The sequence below is a fragment of the Oryzias latipes genome, chromosome 14 (assembly GCF_053564925.1).
Source record: "Oryzias latipes strain Hd-rR chromosome 14, Olatipes_Hd-rR_3.1".
Classification (NCBI taxonomy): domain Eukaryota; kingdom Metazoa; phylum Chordata; class Actinopteri; order Beloniformes; family Adrianichthyidae; genus Oryzias; species Oryzias latipes.
Window position 1 is genome coordinate 20,219,355 of NC_136250.1, and position 16,235 is coordinate 20,235,589.

Sequence of the window (16,235 nt, forward strand, 5' to 3'; positions counted from 1 at the left end):
CCGTGAGGGGGGGTGAGATGAAGGAGCAGAGGAGGGTGGAGACGACTTTAATTGGAGCCAGATGTTTCCAGGGGGGACATCAGCTCCATCGAACGGGAAGAATCCACGTCCGGCCTCAGCGGTTCCGAAATATTCTGGAAAGCTGGCCATTACCTCCACGCCGTGCCCGCCCGCTCATTAAACGGGTTACACAGGTGGAGGGGCAGCCTGCAGCACACTGAGCTCAGGGGGGCATTAAGCCTTTGCATTCTTCTGCAAATCAGAGTCAATCAGGTTCCAGAGAGATGTGAAACAGCAGCCTTTAAGTGCTGTTTCTTTACTTTACTGGAGTTTACTTGGGTCCACGAGAACCAGACAGTTTTTATTCCTTTCCTATAAAACCGAGGCGAGAACAGGACTCTGGGGGGAGTTTTCTTTCCGTGTTGACGTTTGGTGATGAGCCAACCCTCTGGCCTACATAACTGAGGTCTGCCTGTGGGATTTACAATCCCAAAAGGACTTTTACAGGCCTCAGAGAGGGAAACACCTTGATGAAAGCCTGAAAAGGCTGCACCTTCGACTTTTGTAGAAGATTTTAGAGATGTGTTAGGCTGGACCTGCAAAAAAATAAAAAACCAGCAGGAGCAGAGGAATGCAGCGAGTCTACTGTGGGGGAGCTCTTTCACTTACATGTGTGGGAGGAAGACGGAGTGACCTTTTCGCTGAGTAGTAATCAGAGCCAAAAGTGGGGGATTTTGCAATAACTCCTGGCAACGTTTTCATGCTGGACCCACATTCCTTTGAGGGAATTCAGAGGGCAGCGAGGGGGCAGATGAGGACTGCCAGTTAAATCCCTCATAGTCGAATGCAGTTGCTAAAGAACCTCTCATCATCTTCCAGGGCAACATCATGACACTATTTCCTAAAAATGTTGAAATCCTGATAAAGATTTGCACATTTGTGTCTGGAGATCATCACGGCCTTCCTCTGTAATTGTGGTTCTTCTCAAATTCCCTCCCACAGCTCAGAAAACGACGACTGTGACAATCATGTCATACAGCCAAACAAATAGAAGTGCAGTTTGATGTGACTTAAAGTGTTTTTTGTGCCTTATTAGCCCTTCATCTGACTGATAGATGGAAAACACCACAATTTTAGTGAGTTGTGACAGTTCATAAATGTTCACAGGACCCGAGTTGGCCCTCACATTTGGCATCATTAAAATCCAAAGGATGTCTGTTAGAAATTGCGTTATACTTGTCTTTGGAGATCACTTAAGACACGTTCATGAATGATTTTGTTTAGTGGAACTATTTGGCAAGAGCGCTGTACTTAATGGAATCTCTGATCCAGATGCCAAGGTAGGAAAATATTTTCCCATCTTGTGTTTTTAGGTTTCAATAGTGAGTCAGCACATGGAGATGTAAGTGACTGGAATATGCTGGGATTTATAATCAGCTAATCAACAGCTGTCTCTGTACAGAGCTGCCGGGCAGCTTTGTCGCTACTATGGTGACATCTAGTGGTGAAAATGTCAAACTGCACTCCCGTTAGTGCAGTTTAGCTCAACTCCTGTCACAAGTAGATCCGGCGGTGTAGGTACCAAAACCTACACAGTCATTATTATTTAGTCGTGTAAAATTATGTTTTTATTGCGTGTTACTTTGCTCTGATTCTATTTATTTATTTTTTACCTTCAATGTCTGCGCATGCGTAATTTATACTACGGAAGTAGTATAAATTAAACTACTTTACACTACGCACAACTGATGTGCAAAATTAAGCAATCATTAAAATTGTTTTTGTAAAAGCGTATAAACGTTTATCTGACAGGAAGTGGCAACAAGCATAAACACTAGTTATTGTGGGTTAATTGATGTTTAATCCTTAAACGTAATGTTACTTCAAAATAAAACTCACCGGAAATTCCTTATTCACTTCCGGATTCAGACATTTGACGCACATTTTGACGTCAAAACATTTTTTGTTTTTAGATGTTTTACAGTTTGAATGTTTGTGTAATTTTTATGTGAACTTCAGAGACACTTTGGGTCCTTCTAATGATGCACTATAAACAAGACTCTGGACAAATGCAGAAATTTGCAATTTATGGCTCCAGGTCTTCATGTATTTTGGCACACTTACATCATGTCATGATTGGGGAAAGGGTCTGTGTCAGTACTGAATAGAAATCCATGCTTGTTTACACAGGTCAGGTAAAGGTCTCATTGGGGCACACTCACAGAGAACACGAAGCACACACAAAAGTACAAGTTGTCATAGGTACTGTTTTTCCAATATACATATATTTCATGATGTTCCTCAATATAATAAGACATTGATAGATTTACACTACAATTATTTTTCATGTACTTTCTCATTCAGACTCCTGTACGCTGAATCAACGTTGTCATTTCTAATCCCATACCAAAGGACAGCACAATAAACTATTCATAAATAAAAGCAAAAACATTAAAGGAATTCCAGCACATTGCCGGTGATCCTCCGGTCAGGTCCCTCCTGTAAGGCCGGAGGAACAAAGGCGATGTGAGCCTTCAGTCCTAAAGCCCACTCTCCCCCTAAAATAGTCCCTTCAAAATAAAATCAACTTCAACAAAGAAAATAAATAAATTGATACAGTTACTTGATGTAAACTGAAATCATTCTAAGCAGTCTGGACACTTGAAGGAAAAAAATATTTTTTCTCCCATTTACACCCTGCTTTCTTTATCTTTATCAGTCCTGAAACAAACACATTTATTGACATCTAAAGTTATTTCTGACCAGAAGCAAAACTTTCTTTTTCAAATAAAAAAAAAGAAAAAAAGTGAACAGATTGGCGAATGTTACACATCTCAAAGCCATCTAGAGAAGATCTGGTGCCTCATAGGTTCCCTCCTGTTGCTGTGTTCAGATCATCTCAGGATCAGGAAGGAAGGCTGTGGGAGACATTTAGTTGGGATTCAAACCTGGATGTGGATCTGATCAGTGTCCCGGCAATGACGTGAACACAGCACTGAGATCACCGAACAGCTCTAGAAGGCGACAGAAGACGAGTTTTCTCATCAGTCATCTCACTAGAAACAAAACAAAACCACAACGGAGAAAGTGCCGTGGTGTTGGAACGGATGTGCACTTCTTTCCTGACAGACGAGAAAGCAACAGAATAAGAGCACTCGCTTTCATTTCCACCACTGTGACCGGACGGGTTGAGCACTCACAGGACGACAGTTGGATTAATGACGACGCGGAGGTCCTACCCCAATCGGCTGGTTTGAGTCCTGTTCAGCTGCTCAAAGGACCACATCTGTGACGCTTTTAGTCAGGAGGAACTGGTCTTCTACCTTTTTGAAATACTCGTAAATATCTGGGGAAATTGCAGATCCCTTAAACCTCAGGATACCCCGAAACACCCCACATTACAACACCACACTCTATAGATGGGGTTTTCCCTAACTGGCTGATTTGAGTAAAAAAGAAAGATTTGTGCTGTTTAGTTACAGAGGCCCCTCAGACCTGGATGCAAAGGAAATGGTTGAGATGTGAAGCATGTGGCCCTCAGGTTTTGCTTAAACGTGCATGTGTGTGTGTGTGTGTATATGTGTGTGTGTGTATATGTGTGTGTGTGTATATGTGTGTGTGTGTATATGTGTGTGTGTGTATATGTGTGTGTGTGTATATATATATATATATATATATATATAATATATATATATATATATATATATATATATATATATATATATATATATATATATATATATATTAGGGTGGCACTCCCAAACCAAACTTCTTTTAAAACTGTGGGATGACTGAGGTCCAAAAGAAAGATGGAGGAAATAAATAAAATAAAGAAAACGGCTGAAATGTTTCTTTCTGCTTGCTTTTGATGGCAATTGGCAGCGTTAGCACAAGTCTTTGGTAATCATCTGCTGTTGACCTTTCTTTTCTCTGTTTCCGGAGGAAAAGGTAGCGGTGGGAGGAAGAGAGGGGAGGAAGAGGAGTACTCTTCTCCAGGTTTCCGAATAGGACTGGCTGCGTCTCGGCCCGGACAAGAAAACGGCGTGTTGTCGCTCGGAGATTTAATCGGCCTAATCCATCGGGATAAACTGAGGATAACCCAAGACAGATCTATTCTAACAGACAAACTAAAACACCCGCGCACACACACACACACACACACACACACACACACACACACACACACACACACACACACACACACACACACACAGCAGGAGTTTGTGGTTTGAGCAAACAGACCGGAGAAAACTAAAGAAACTGCGGGTCAATTTAAAGCTTGATTGAAATATTTCTGGAAGGCAGTTGAGCGCCAGCGGCTCCATGATTTTAATTCAAGCCTGCAGACCTTTTTAAGGGACTTCTCCTATAAAACAAAAAAGTAAAAAGTGAGGTTCCTGGCAGGAGTCAAAAGCTGGGAGGGGGGGGGCCCCACTGAAAGAAACAGCGGCAGTAAGACATGGCGCCTTCTGCAGTGCTTGGCAGTGTATAACGCACAGAGCTGGAGTACAAAAAAAACACAGCGGAGACGAAGAGGAGCTCACTACTGTCGTTGGTGGCTTCTGGTTCCACACCTCCTCTTAATCAGTTTCACACAAAAATATACTGTAATAAAAATAGAATCTATTATATTAAAAAAAAAAAAAAAGGCCTCAACTATCAGGAGAAACAGACGGAATCACTGCGCCGACTAAAAATGTATTAACCAGCATCGATGTTGGGGGAGCTGCTGGCTTCCTTGTGAAAATCTGTCCTTTATTTTGGGATTTAAAGATTAAACTGTTTTTTGTTTTAGTCCGATGTGCTCTTATTGTGGAGGGTTGCATTATTTCCTTTGGCAGCTGCCATCCAAAACAAATGTGCATTTGACACTCCTCCAACGCACAATCTAAAAGTGTTTAAAAGGGGCGTGGTGGCGGCGTTTGACTGGAAACCAAGAAGTGACCCGAGGACTAAGGCTTGTGCGTCTGCTCCGCTCTACGGGAATTGGTGATACGTCGTTTCTGCTTCAGGCTTCAGACCGGACCGCTTTTCTCCACCCGCTCATGTGTGTAAAAGTACTAAAGCAACAAGAAATAAATGCATAAAAAAGGGTTTGGGGAGTTTGAAAGCTCATCTATAGACCACACCTTCTCCTCCTCTGTTTGCATAACCAACATCTCTGACCCCTCTATGTGCTACAGAAACAGCATCTGCACTAGACTGCAATGAAGGAATGTTCTCGAAATAAGACACTACGTTAACAGTGAAATCAAAGCAACATCTACAGACATTGGTCCAACTCTACTATGGCAGTTTAAATCATTAGAGACTGCGGCGCCCAAGCATGCCCAGACAGCGCCCCCCATAGGCCGTATAAAGACACTACAGATGTTCGAGAGACTCCAAATTCCGCTCGGATGACGGGAAAAGAAACCGATCGACGGTCGCTGGAGTTCAACCCTCGTGAGGGTTGGAACGTTGAGCGTTTCAAGCAGGGGGAAAGAGAAACTTGAGTTTTCTGGTGTGTTTTTAAGGTTTCAATCTTTTCTGTTTGTTTTTTTAAACCCCAGTTTCAGCCTCCTGGGTTCTTTTGGAATCTTGACAGCTGTGTTGCCGTCGGAAAACTCCTCAGATGGATTGGAATTCCTCTGTGCAAAACACAGGGGGATGGAATCATGCATGATACACACTTCTATTCATAGGCAGTAGTTTACGCTGAAGCATACAAGTAAATAAACCCAAAATTAAAAAGTACAAAATCAACGCACGCACGCACGCACACACACACACACACACCTACAAAACATTATATATCAGAATAATAGTCTACAAAGAACTATCAGAATCAGTTATGGAACAATTATCGCCAATTGTCTCCGCCTCTGCTGTTGCGTCATCACAGGTGCTTGGTTCTCAGCATGGCAGGTTAGAAAAGCCAAGAGTACCCAGAAAGAAGGCAGTGGAGGGGGGGGGGGGGCACACTCACAGAACAATTATTGAGAAGGTGGTGGAAGTGGGGGAGCCACGGGGGCCCTGAAGGGCCTACGGGGGGGTTATATGGAGGCTAACTTGGGGGGGGTATACGTACATAGAATTAATTCATCATCTGTGGTTAAATTTGTCGTCGATTGAAGGGGTTTGGTTGGGGTTTTTTCTGTAGCAAGTAAGCTGGGATCAGACTGGGGTAGGAGCGACTCTTCTTAGGTACTGAAGTACACTGTGAAGAAGAAGAAGAAGAAGATTAATCCCAATCCTGGACCTGACAAATGTCACCAATCAACAGGTGGGGGCGCTAAACTACCCGATGCTTACCAATAATGATAATGAGGATAATCACGCATATCACACCCAGGATAATCATCATCTGTGAGGAGAAGACAAACATTTCAAAGGTTGGTCAACAACAGTTATGCTACGTTCACGATGCGCGTTTAAGTGACCGTTTCTAATGAAAAGTCTATGTAAACGGGCACAATCACGGTTTTCGGGATAGTTTTTGACTCCATTTTCAGGTTCTATGTACAACACATGCGGTCACTGAACGTGAGTCAAAAGAGAAACCCGGTGGAACTCCGATTTGGCAGTGATGTGGGGAGGGCGTCCCTTTTCAAGTCACAGAAGTGCCAACTGTTTATAAATTGATCATAGAGGAGAAATGAATAATTGCGTTCTGAGCGCGGCTGGAATGATGAGACAGCGAGTCTTCCATTTATCAGAGCAGAGCTGTAAAGGGAAAAGCCTGGAGCAAGATTCACACATTTAAGACCAAGCCTTCCATCTGTAGGTACATGCGCTAGTATCGGGTAGCAACAGTCCGGTCTAAACACCATTTGTTAAAAGTGTGTTCAAGAACCGCCGTTCAGCGCGTTCTGGAACGCACATCACATGGCGGTTGTGAACGGAGTACAAAGGTAATATGAAATCTTCAGGAAGCTTTGTGTCAATTCAACCCAAAGAACCCCTGAACTTCCTCCTAAGACTGTCCTAAGCGGTCATGTGTCCAGCTCCTCACCTTGGCGTTCTTCCACCAGTACTTATTCTTCAGTTTTGCAGCGCTGGTCTCAAACTGAGAGGCTCCAGCCTGCAGGGCGTCGGCCCTGTCGTCCAGCTCTGACAGCTTCTGGTCACGCTCCAGAACCTTATCCACGTTCACACGCATGATATCCACCACCTGCAGAGACAGGGGGTGGAGCAGAGGAGAGGAATCAGAAGAATTCTGGGGGGAGAGGTTTTTCTTGGGAATCCTGATGTTTTTGTGAAGGTGAATCAAGATGCACTGACCTCGTCCACCTGCGCCTGCGTCTGCTGGAGACGGCGGTTGCTGGTGAGGTTGGGAGGGGCCTGACTCCCTCCCTCTGGTGCAGGGGCAGCTGGGGCAGACCTGATGGGGAAGCAGATAAATGGGAAATTACTTAAACTAATGTCCTCTTATTTCAAAAACAAATTCTTCATTCATGTCTGAAACCAAAGAAAATTCACTTTAAATGTTTAAACTGAGGACTCAAAAGATAATCTGAGCTTCATTTCTATTTATTCTTATTATAGGAATCATTTAAAAAATAAAATTAGTTACTTTCACAGATTAAATGAATAAATTAGAAAAAAAATGTTAAAAGAAACTAATTTGACCTCTACTCGATGTTTAACACCTTCAAATTATTAGTAAATTCATACATAAGAGATTATTTCGATTTCAAAGACAGCTATATGAAATTTAGGTCTGCTTATATAATATATTCTTTTTAAATTTAGCGTTTTTAGGAAGATATTAAGGCTTTTTGGATAAAAACAAATGCCAAAAAAGAAGCAAACTGTAAGGAATTTAGCCTTAAATCCAATAAAATGGATTTCTTCTATTAAAAGTAGATGAAAACATTGTTTCCAGTCCTCTAAAGCAGCTCGTTTTGTGGGCTAAACTGCACAGATGACTAACAACTCCAGCAAAGGTGTCTTTTTAACACAGACAAGCAAACATTCAGGAGCAGATTACACTGAGCTGAATCTGACCCCACAACCCTAGCAGCAGTAACACAAAACGATCAGGATAATCACAGATTAGTTCAACCAAAATGTCATTTTTGGTGTACAAAATACCCATTTATGTATAAGCTTTAGGTTTCCATGTGATGACAAGGATCGGTTCCTGCAGATCACAAAGCACTAATCCTGTAACAAATCTTTCAGGATAACTGGACTCATCGTGATGCCGTCGACTGTCTTTTCACTCAGAATTGACGGTCGCAGAAATTCACCATCAAACATGAACTAGCACCGGAAACAGTTAATTCAGTGTTAAGACACTTCCACATCCTGTGAAAACTGACGGTCTCGATCAGGGAACATAAATCAAGAGTTTTCTTCTGCTTTATATCAGATAGCGACAAATAGAACTTCATTAGTGCTTCTTGTTAGGTTTGTATTTTTACATTAAAAAAGGAAAAACACTTTCAGGGTGTCTTCTGATTCACTGGTGTCAAATTTTAAGATTTTAAGAACACTTACATTCTCATTTAAGGCAATATATACAAAGAAAATGAAACAACTAGATTCTGCTTTCGACCCCATTGTTCTCCATTATGCCAAGTGTAAACATTTTTCGGCAAACAGTGCCGTTTGCTTCACAAGGATTACCACTAACCTCTTCTAACCACAAGGAGCAGTCCCTATTTCCAAGCCAATTCTCCATAAGTTTGCACGTTCCCATTTTCCATCACTGACGAGCATGAGCTAGATAGCTAGTAACCGACCTCATGAAACAGCACTTGAAATGGCTTTGTTTGGTGACAGGAAGTCACACTGCATTGATAACAAATAATTTACCCAGAATTTAAGACAATTTAATAATTCAGAATGCCTTATTTTATTTAACTTTAATTTAAAACATTTTAAGACTTTTCAAAAACCCACTGTGATGAAAACGATGTTTTTAGGTGTTTTTAACATTTTCTTATGCCGTTTTTCTGATGATTGAGGACATATGTAAAAGAATTTAAGATCAAAATTGCATTTCTGAGTATTTCTTTATTGAAATCGTTGTGAATCAGGAGCAGATGAAAAAATCCCTAAAAAAAGCTTGTACCGGTAGTTGTGACATTAAAGCTACTAAGGCAAGCCACAAGCTCTCTGCTCCACTCCATTCTGATGCATCCACTTATAGACACATTGATCCATGTACGTCTTTGTTTTCCTCATCTGTGCTGGAATCTGGATCAAAGTTTTACTGGTTGATAGCTCCAGTATTGCTAGACATTTACACCAGTGATGTTAGATTGGGGATGAGAGGGGCTGTAAGGAAAGCATGTAAACTGATGGATGAAGGGAAAATGACCGGCACCAACAGTCCTGCCCACAACTCAGAGGTGAACTTTTGCTGCTCTGCAGAAACTGTATCCTAGAAAATGACGCAGGTTTTTTGATTTTGGCTAAAAAAAATAGAATAGTCATAATTAAAAGACCACCGGGATTTTTTTTACTATAGATCAAAAATGATCGGAGTACGGTAGGTTTTTAAGAATCCCTGAATATGCCAAAGCATCTGTCCGCTCCATTATTTTTATTATTTCAATCCAACTATTCCAGCGGTCCGTTTTATTCATGAGAAAACAATTCAGCACATAGGAGGAAGCTAAAACGCCGGACAAAAGCATGCTCTCAAGGATTTAGGATTTCCTTCAGAATCCTCCCAGTCAACTAAAGTGAGCTTCATTATGCAAACTAATTAAATATAGCCTTTTATCATGACTGAGAATGAAAATAGTATTTCCCTATGGTTTCTGAAGAAATCTGACACAAGGCTGAGTGGATTTAGAGGTCTTATGGACCCTAAAGGGAAATAATAACTGAAAAGACTATATATACAAAAAAAAAAACGTAAAATTGTTTAAAATATTTAACCGTGTTGGGTTCAAGTGGACAACAATTCGTGTGAGGGGTTTATGGCTGTCAGGCATGTTTTGTGACACTCAGGACCTGGACAGCGACATTTCAGCACTTGGACAGCGCCTCAGCAGCTACACCAGTTTGATGCCACTTTTACCGTGTGGTCTCATTCAGAATCGTTCGTAATCCCCCCCCCCCCCCCCCCCAAAAAAAAAAACACGGACCACCACCGACCCTTTTCATCAAACCCCACAGCAAATCACATCCACGGCGGAGCCGTGAACACGCGCGGTGTCACGGCTGATTGGCGTGTCTGTTGGCACAAGGCTATTTATTTCGGCGTCGCAGCAGCTCGCCGTAGGAAAGGTTGACAGATGGGGGGGGGGGGTCCACCCCTCCTTTATAAACCTCATTCCCGTTAGCAACCACGAATAAAAGTATTTTTAAGTCTTTAAACTCGGTTTAACCGAAGAAGCTGTAAACTGTCAAACCCAGCTGCCCGCCCTCGCATGACAATCGACGACATGATACAGTAGGAGGCTAGGCTATAACCCCCCCCCCCCCCCCCCCCCCCCCACGCTGTAGGTTACAAATACCACATAAACTAGGCCTAAGCCTCCTTTAACGCTACTATCACCGATATGGTCACGTTTACGTACGAATTTTTCGAAGATTTGGCGAAAAAAGCCAAATTACAGGTTGTGTTTAGATTTCTTAAAATGATGTCCTCGCTATTTCTAGAATTAGTTTCGTCGTCGAGACCAGAATTTATGGGTTTATTAAATGTCTTTTTTTTTATTGTTTCTTCAAATGCGCCATAAATTAGGTCGTTGTTAATCACACAGACTGTGTCCTTTTTCCATGAAGAATCCGAACAAAACTGAGGAAAAACACAAACAATAAAAATAAAAACCAACGCGTGCCCACCCAGGCTCAAGTAAGGCGAAAGCAAACGACACGATTCGAGTTTAGCCCGTTTAGACGGAAAAATAAGGCTCACTATGCGGCTAATTACAGATAAACCGGGTGTCCCGCTGTGGTCACGCGCCAGGCCGCCGTGTTAGCATCCCGGCTCACGTTCTGTTATTCAACTCGATTTTTCAATGCCTCGAAAAGGCCATTCCGTGCCAACTCAAACGTTTCCGAGATACCGAGGAGCCCGCCCGCATCAGCGGCACGAGCCAGAAGAACGAGCCCAGATTTATCACACGTTTCAAGGCTGAATTAGGAGCATTAAAAAAAAAGGCACGGTGCTTACATTTTCCTGGCAGTATTAGCGGGACAGCTGGGCTGAAATCCGAGGTGGAAATATTAGCGGGCGTAAGTGGCTGGCAGATGGCCGCGGATTGAGCGCTCCTCTCTACCCTCTGGCAGCCGTGGGTTTGGTTATCGTGTGGTTATCTCTCCGCGGAGGAGCACGACTTTGTTTCCCAGTCGAGAGCCTCCTCTTCCTGGCTGTTTGCTCTTCTCCGTCGTCCTTCTTAGATGGGGCTGCTCTGTCTGCGGCACCTGAGCTCGGAGCCTGGCGCTGTCCGGGTCTGATGAAGGTGGAACAAACAGCCTGGATTAGGTGGACAAAGATGGCTCGGTGACGTCAGCAGCGGCGAGTGTCATGTTGAGATGGGGGGCGCAGAGCCTTCAAAGCCGCTTTTTCACAGCTCCAGACAGCGTTTATTTGATCTCTGTCTGCCTCAGATGGACGCCAACAAATATTTCGTTAACGGGACTAACATATTTGACCCAAAGTTGACTTTAAAGCGGGTTAAAAGGAGTTTATATTGAGCTCGAGACTGAATGTCAACAAAATGGCGTTCGTCGAAAGGGGGCGTGGCCAGCCTTGCGTGAGCATGTCATTCATAGTAAACATTCACGTGTGGGAGACTAATCTCATTTCCACGGATGTTTTTTTTTAACATTTAAGTAACATTTTTAGGATGTTTTTTTTACACCAAATAATTTAATTTTAGGACATCTTTATATTGTAATGCCTAAAAAATGCCCTAGAATAATTGTTCCCATCATTTGTTGTTCCACAGCAACAGATTAAAACGTTTACCTAATCTGTCGTTAATTAACCTTGAAGTGTAAAATAAATGCAATCTCTATGGTGAAGAATGTAAAAAAAAAGGGGAAAGAAATGTTGCAAAGGTTTAAAAGGCTTCTTTCTAGCACTGCTGCTTTTAAGGAAATTAAAAAATGTGTCAAATGAAAAAATAATTTTTCATTTTAGTTTGGCTTTTTTTTAAAAGAAAATAAGCCAAACTAAGAAGTTGCCAGATAGGATAATGTTAAAAAAAACTTTTAGTTATACTTACGGAGACCTGGACATTACATAAAAAAAAATGTTCTCTCAAATTGAAATTTTGTGCACTCAAATGAGCATAAATCGGCACAAATTAGCATTTCTGATCATAAAGTAGCATTATGAGGGTACTATTATCATTTTGTGGGTACAATTTAGCATTAAATGGGTACAAATGGTCATTTTATTTACTCAAATGAGCATCTTGTGCCCACAAAATGTTAGTAAAATTGTCATTTTTGACAAAAAATACTAGTTTGTGCACAAAAAATAGGCTACAAGAGGATTTATTCAAGGGAACAATTTTTATTTCATAAAAACAAAATAAGAAAACACTTTTAAAATCTATTTCAGATTATCTAAATAGTTTTATGAAACTTTATTTCGACTATGGTCCATTTAAAAGATGAACGGTTCAATTCAACAAATTGTGATTCTCTACACTGAGCAAGAAATAGAAAACTGGGGAGAAGAAAACTCCCCCTAAATTCAAATACTTAAAACTAAATAAAAGGAAAAGTTTGCAAAATTAAGTAAACAAATGAAGATAGTGGAGAAAAAAACGGTAGGTACTAAATAAAGTTTGTTTGGCTAAAATATCTGGTAAATATTTTAGTAACTTGTTTAAATAAAAGACCAACGAATGTTAGGAGAGCTCACAAGAACTTCTAAAATTGTTTAATTTGACTGAATACATGTAGGAAAAAAGTAAAACAAAAAAAACAGCAAAAAGTGGAATGACTTAAAATAAGCTTTAAAAGGAAAATTACCAATGTCGAGGCTGCATTTTTAACAGTTTACCTGCGGCTCCTGTTTGAGCTAAATCAATTCATCAGGGTCTTTCCCCCCAGCATTTTAAAACAAAAAATAACATTTTAAAAGTTAAAGGATTTTTTACAAAATTTACAAAGAAAATGCATCTTTTTATTACATTTTCTAAAGGTGACTCAGTATTTACACTAATATATAATCACAAGTGCTGATATTTTTACATAAATGGGATAAATGTATAACTATCCCCACTTGTGACCCATTATTTATTACTGATTTATTATTATTGACTTTTGACCCATTATTTATGATTTTTTGTGATGTAGGTAGTTAACATAAGAATAAACCATACTCAATAAACCTGGTGAACTTGCAGAATCTTTTTTTTTTCTTTTTTACTTGTCCTGTCCAACACTTGCAGAATATTTTAATCATCCATCAACCTTTAATTCCAAACTCATCAACCTTTATTGTCACAACTGTCTTCAGGAAATGACAAATCAAACTGAAACATTACGGTGAAGTAAAGTTTTCAACTGATGGATCCTCAAGACGAAAAACTCGAGGAAAACAGCAGCAGTTTACCATCAATAACAGGAACAGATGAATGAAAACACTCATTTCCACATCTCTGCATACCTGCATGCATTATAAGAAACAGTAACATCAAAGTAACTCAGTTTTACTTGTTTTACATTTTCTGCTGTTTGACAGGTTGTTCATGTTGGAGAAATCCAAAATGAGTTTAAAAAAAATAGACAATAGTGTTATACACATTTGATCTTTTTGTTTTTGTATTAAAGGTAAATTACAAGTAGAGTTGACACGTTCTTTATTTATTGATTACATTTGTGTCAAGACTCTCTGTGACCTTTGGTATGAAATATACTCCATCAGTGTTAATATGCCTTAAAATTGTGTATTAATGTGTTAAAGTATGCAAAATAAACTTCAAATGTGCTCATATATTACAGGTAGAAGTCACGGAAGCTGCTTTGCATCTAACCCCCTGACACCCATTTATGCAAACATGCATCAAACCCCTTCTCCAGAATTACCTTAATTCAGTTTCTACATGAAAACAAAAATAGGTGATTTTGTTTTCATTGCTGGAAATAAATACAGGTGTATAGGGGTAAATCTTAAGATCTGACTTTTCTTGGGCAAGTTTACCAACAGCTCTTCTTCAGTAAATCTTAATTTCACCTAAAAAAAAAAAAAAAAATCAGAGAACATTGTTCTTCCTCTGACACTTAAGAGTAGATTCCGGTCTTCACCACAAGGGGGCTCTAAAGTACACCTGGTTTTCCTGCCAAATCTGAGGACCCAGAAAAAATATCAAATAAATGAAGATTTGAGGTAAAAATCATGGAATTCCATATAAATTTGAGGCTGTTAATGTTGTATCCCTTTGTCTGTGATGTCTTTCAACCGTAACACATTCATTTTTACGCTTTAGGTAGATGTGATTTTGGATGGAGGCAGAGAGGTATTTGTTCAGATGTGAAAATCTTGTAGCTGCTGCTTCTGCATTGTGGATGTGAGAGGAGTTCTATGAGGCCAAGTGAATTCTCTAAATTCTTTAAACAGATACGGGCTCTTAATCGTTAACCATTTCCCTTTTGAGAAAAAAATAAAAAAGAAGCTATTAAAAAAGTGTCTCTTCTTGAACCCTGCAAAAACAGGCCCCTTAGAAATAAGTCAAAACGTCCTACCCCATTGGCACATTTTGAATGAATGAATAATGTGTAAATGACAAGACCATAAAGGCAAACAAAAATAATTGACGTTAGTAAAAGGTACGATCAAACAGAGAATCTAAAAATGCTAAGAACAACAAAACACACATTTCAACCGTAAAATCTGAAATATATACGTGTCCATAACAGTACCTCCAAATTAGGGACTGATATTTAAGAGTAGTGTGCTTTACATTAGTGAAAAAATAATTTCATGCTCCAAGGGATTAAGACGTATAAAATCATAGACAAAATACAGGCGGCTGGATGGCACAGTTGGCTGCATGTAGGACTGGTGTATAAGGAACCAGGGTTTGATCCCCAGGGGGCGCGATGAGCTTCATCCAGTGTGGGTCTTTGGGCAAAACCCCTTCACACTACTGCCTAACTATGTAGCTACAAGGGGGTCCAAGTCCAGATCCCCCGGTGCCGGTCCCCAGCCCGGATAGCGCACTGGGTTGTCAGGAAGGGCATCCGGCCTGAAAATCTCCACTAAACCACCTGTGGGAATCAGTGTGAGCTGATTCGCTGTGGCGACCCCTGAAGGGATATGCCGAAAGGTGAACAACAATAAAACCATTGATAAAATGTCTTAAAAGAGTGTGGAGAGTGTGAATTCCTGCACAAACAAACATTTCACTTGCACCGGACCACTGTGATCTTTTGAATCCAATCCTCCTGTAGTCAATCCACAGGTGTGGCGTGTACAAAGCAGTGCAGTAAGATTTGAATAAAAGAATGTTGACATGATCAGAACATGAACAAAGCCTGCCTGAGCCAATAGTAAAGAACATCGTCATCATTTCGTCATTAATAAAATGAGATTTAACATTATGACAGACATCAAGCTCGGTATTACTTAAATTAAGAAAACTCTGTTACATCAGCCTCAGTACGACGAATCAGTAGAGCAAATGTATGTAAAAATGTATAAATGTATAATGTATAAAATATCATTTTTAAAACCATGACTGGAGCAAGCGTTTAAAAACGGCTGGGACTAAAAGCACTACATGTTCATCAAATGATTAACTTTAAAACTCCTAATTATGCATTCAGTATTACATGCATTCTATTCATCTGACGAGTCATCGACAAAGACCGAAGAGGACCCTTTCCCCTCACATCGTTGATCTCCACCTGACCTGCATGTTCTGATGAGCATACCAGTAGCCGCGGTACACCCCGTTTGATCATCTATAGAAAAAGCTTGATTAAATCCATCAAATGCCTTTGAGGCGTCAATAAAACCCAAGAAGACACATTGTGCTGTATGTACTTATGGACAATTTCATTTAATTCATAAGTACAAATGTCTGTCCCACGTTTAGAATATAACTTAACTGATTATCAACAGTGCTAAGGCTGAGGCCATCATTTTATTTTCATGTACCTCTGGAGTGTTTTTCTGTCTGCTTTCTGCCGCAGTGGGAGGTGTTTCTGTCCGTTTTACTTTGCAGATTGCTGCCCAAATTGACCGATTGGATGAGGACCTTCAGTTCAGAGTTTAAGTACAGCAACATTGTCTGTTGGCACCCCGGCTGGCAGCTGCAGAGATTTAC

The 16,235-nt window shown here is 40.5% G+C and overlaps 1 protein-coding gene across 1 annotated transcript; it reads right to left on the reverse strand.

Annotated features, from left to right (window-relative positions):
* Window positions 1-2,263: 2,263 nt before the first annotated feature.
* Window positions 2,264-11,706, reverse strand: vamp2 (vesicle-associated membrane protein 2). The gene is made up of 5 exons (XM_004076575.5): window positions 11,120-11,706; window positions 7,264-7,363; window positions 6,995-7,153; window positions 6,295-6,346; window positions 2,264-6,199 (listed from the first exon to the last, which is right to left on the reverse strand). Coding segments are annotated over exons 1-5 (330 nt in total). The 5' UTR covers window positions 11,122-11,706; the 3' UTR covers window positions 2,264-6,182.
* Between the last annotated feature and the right edge of the window lie 4,529 nt (window positions 11,707-16,235).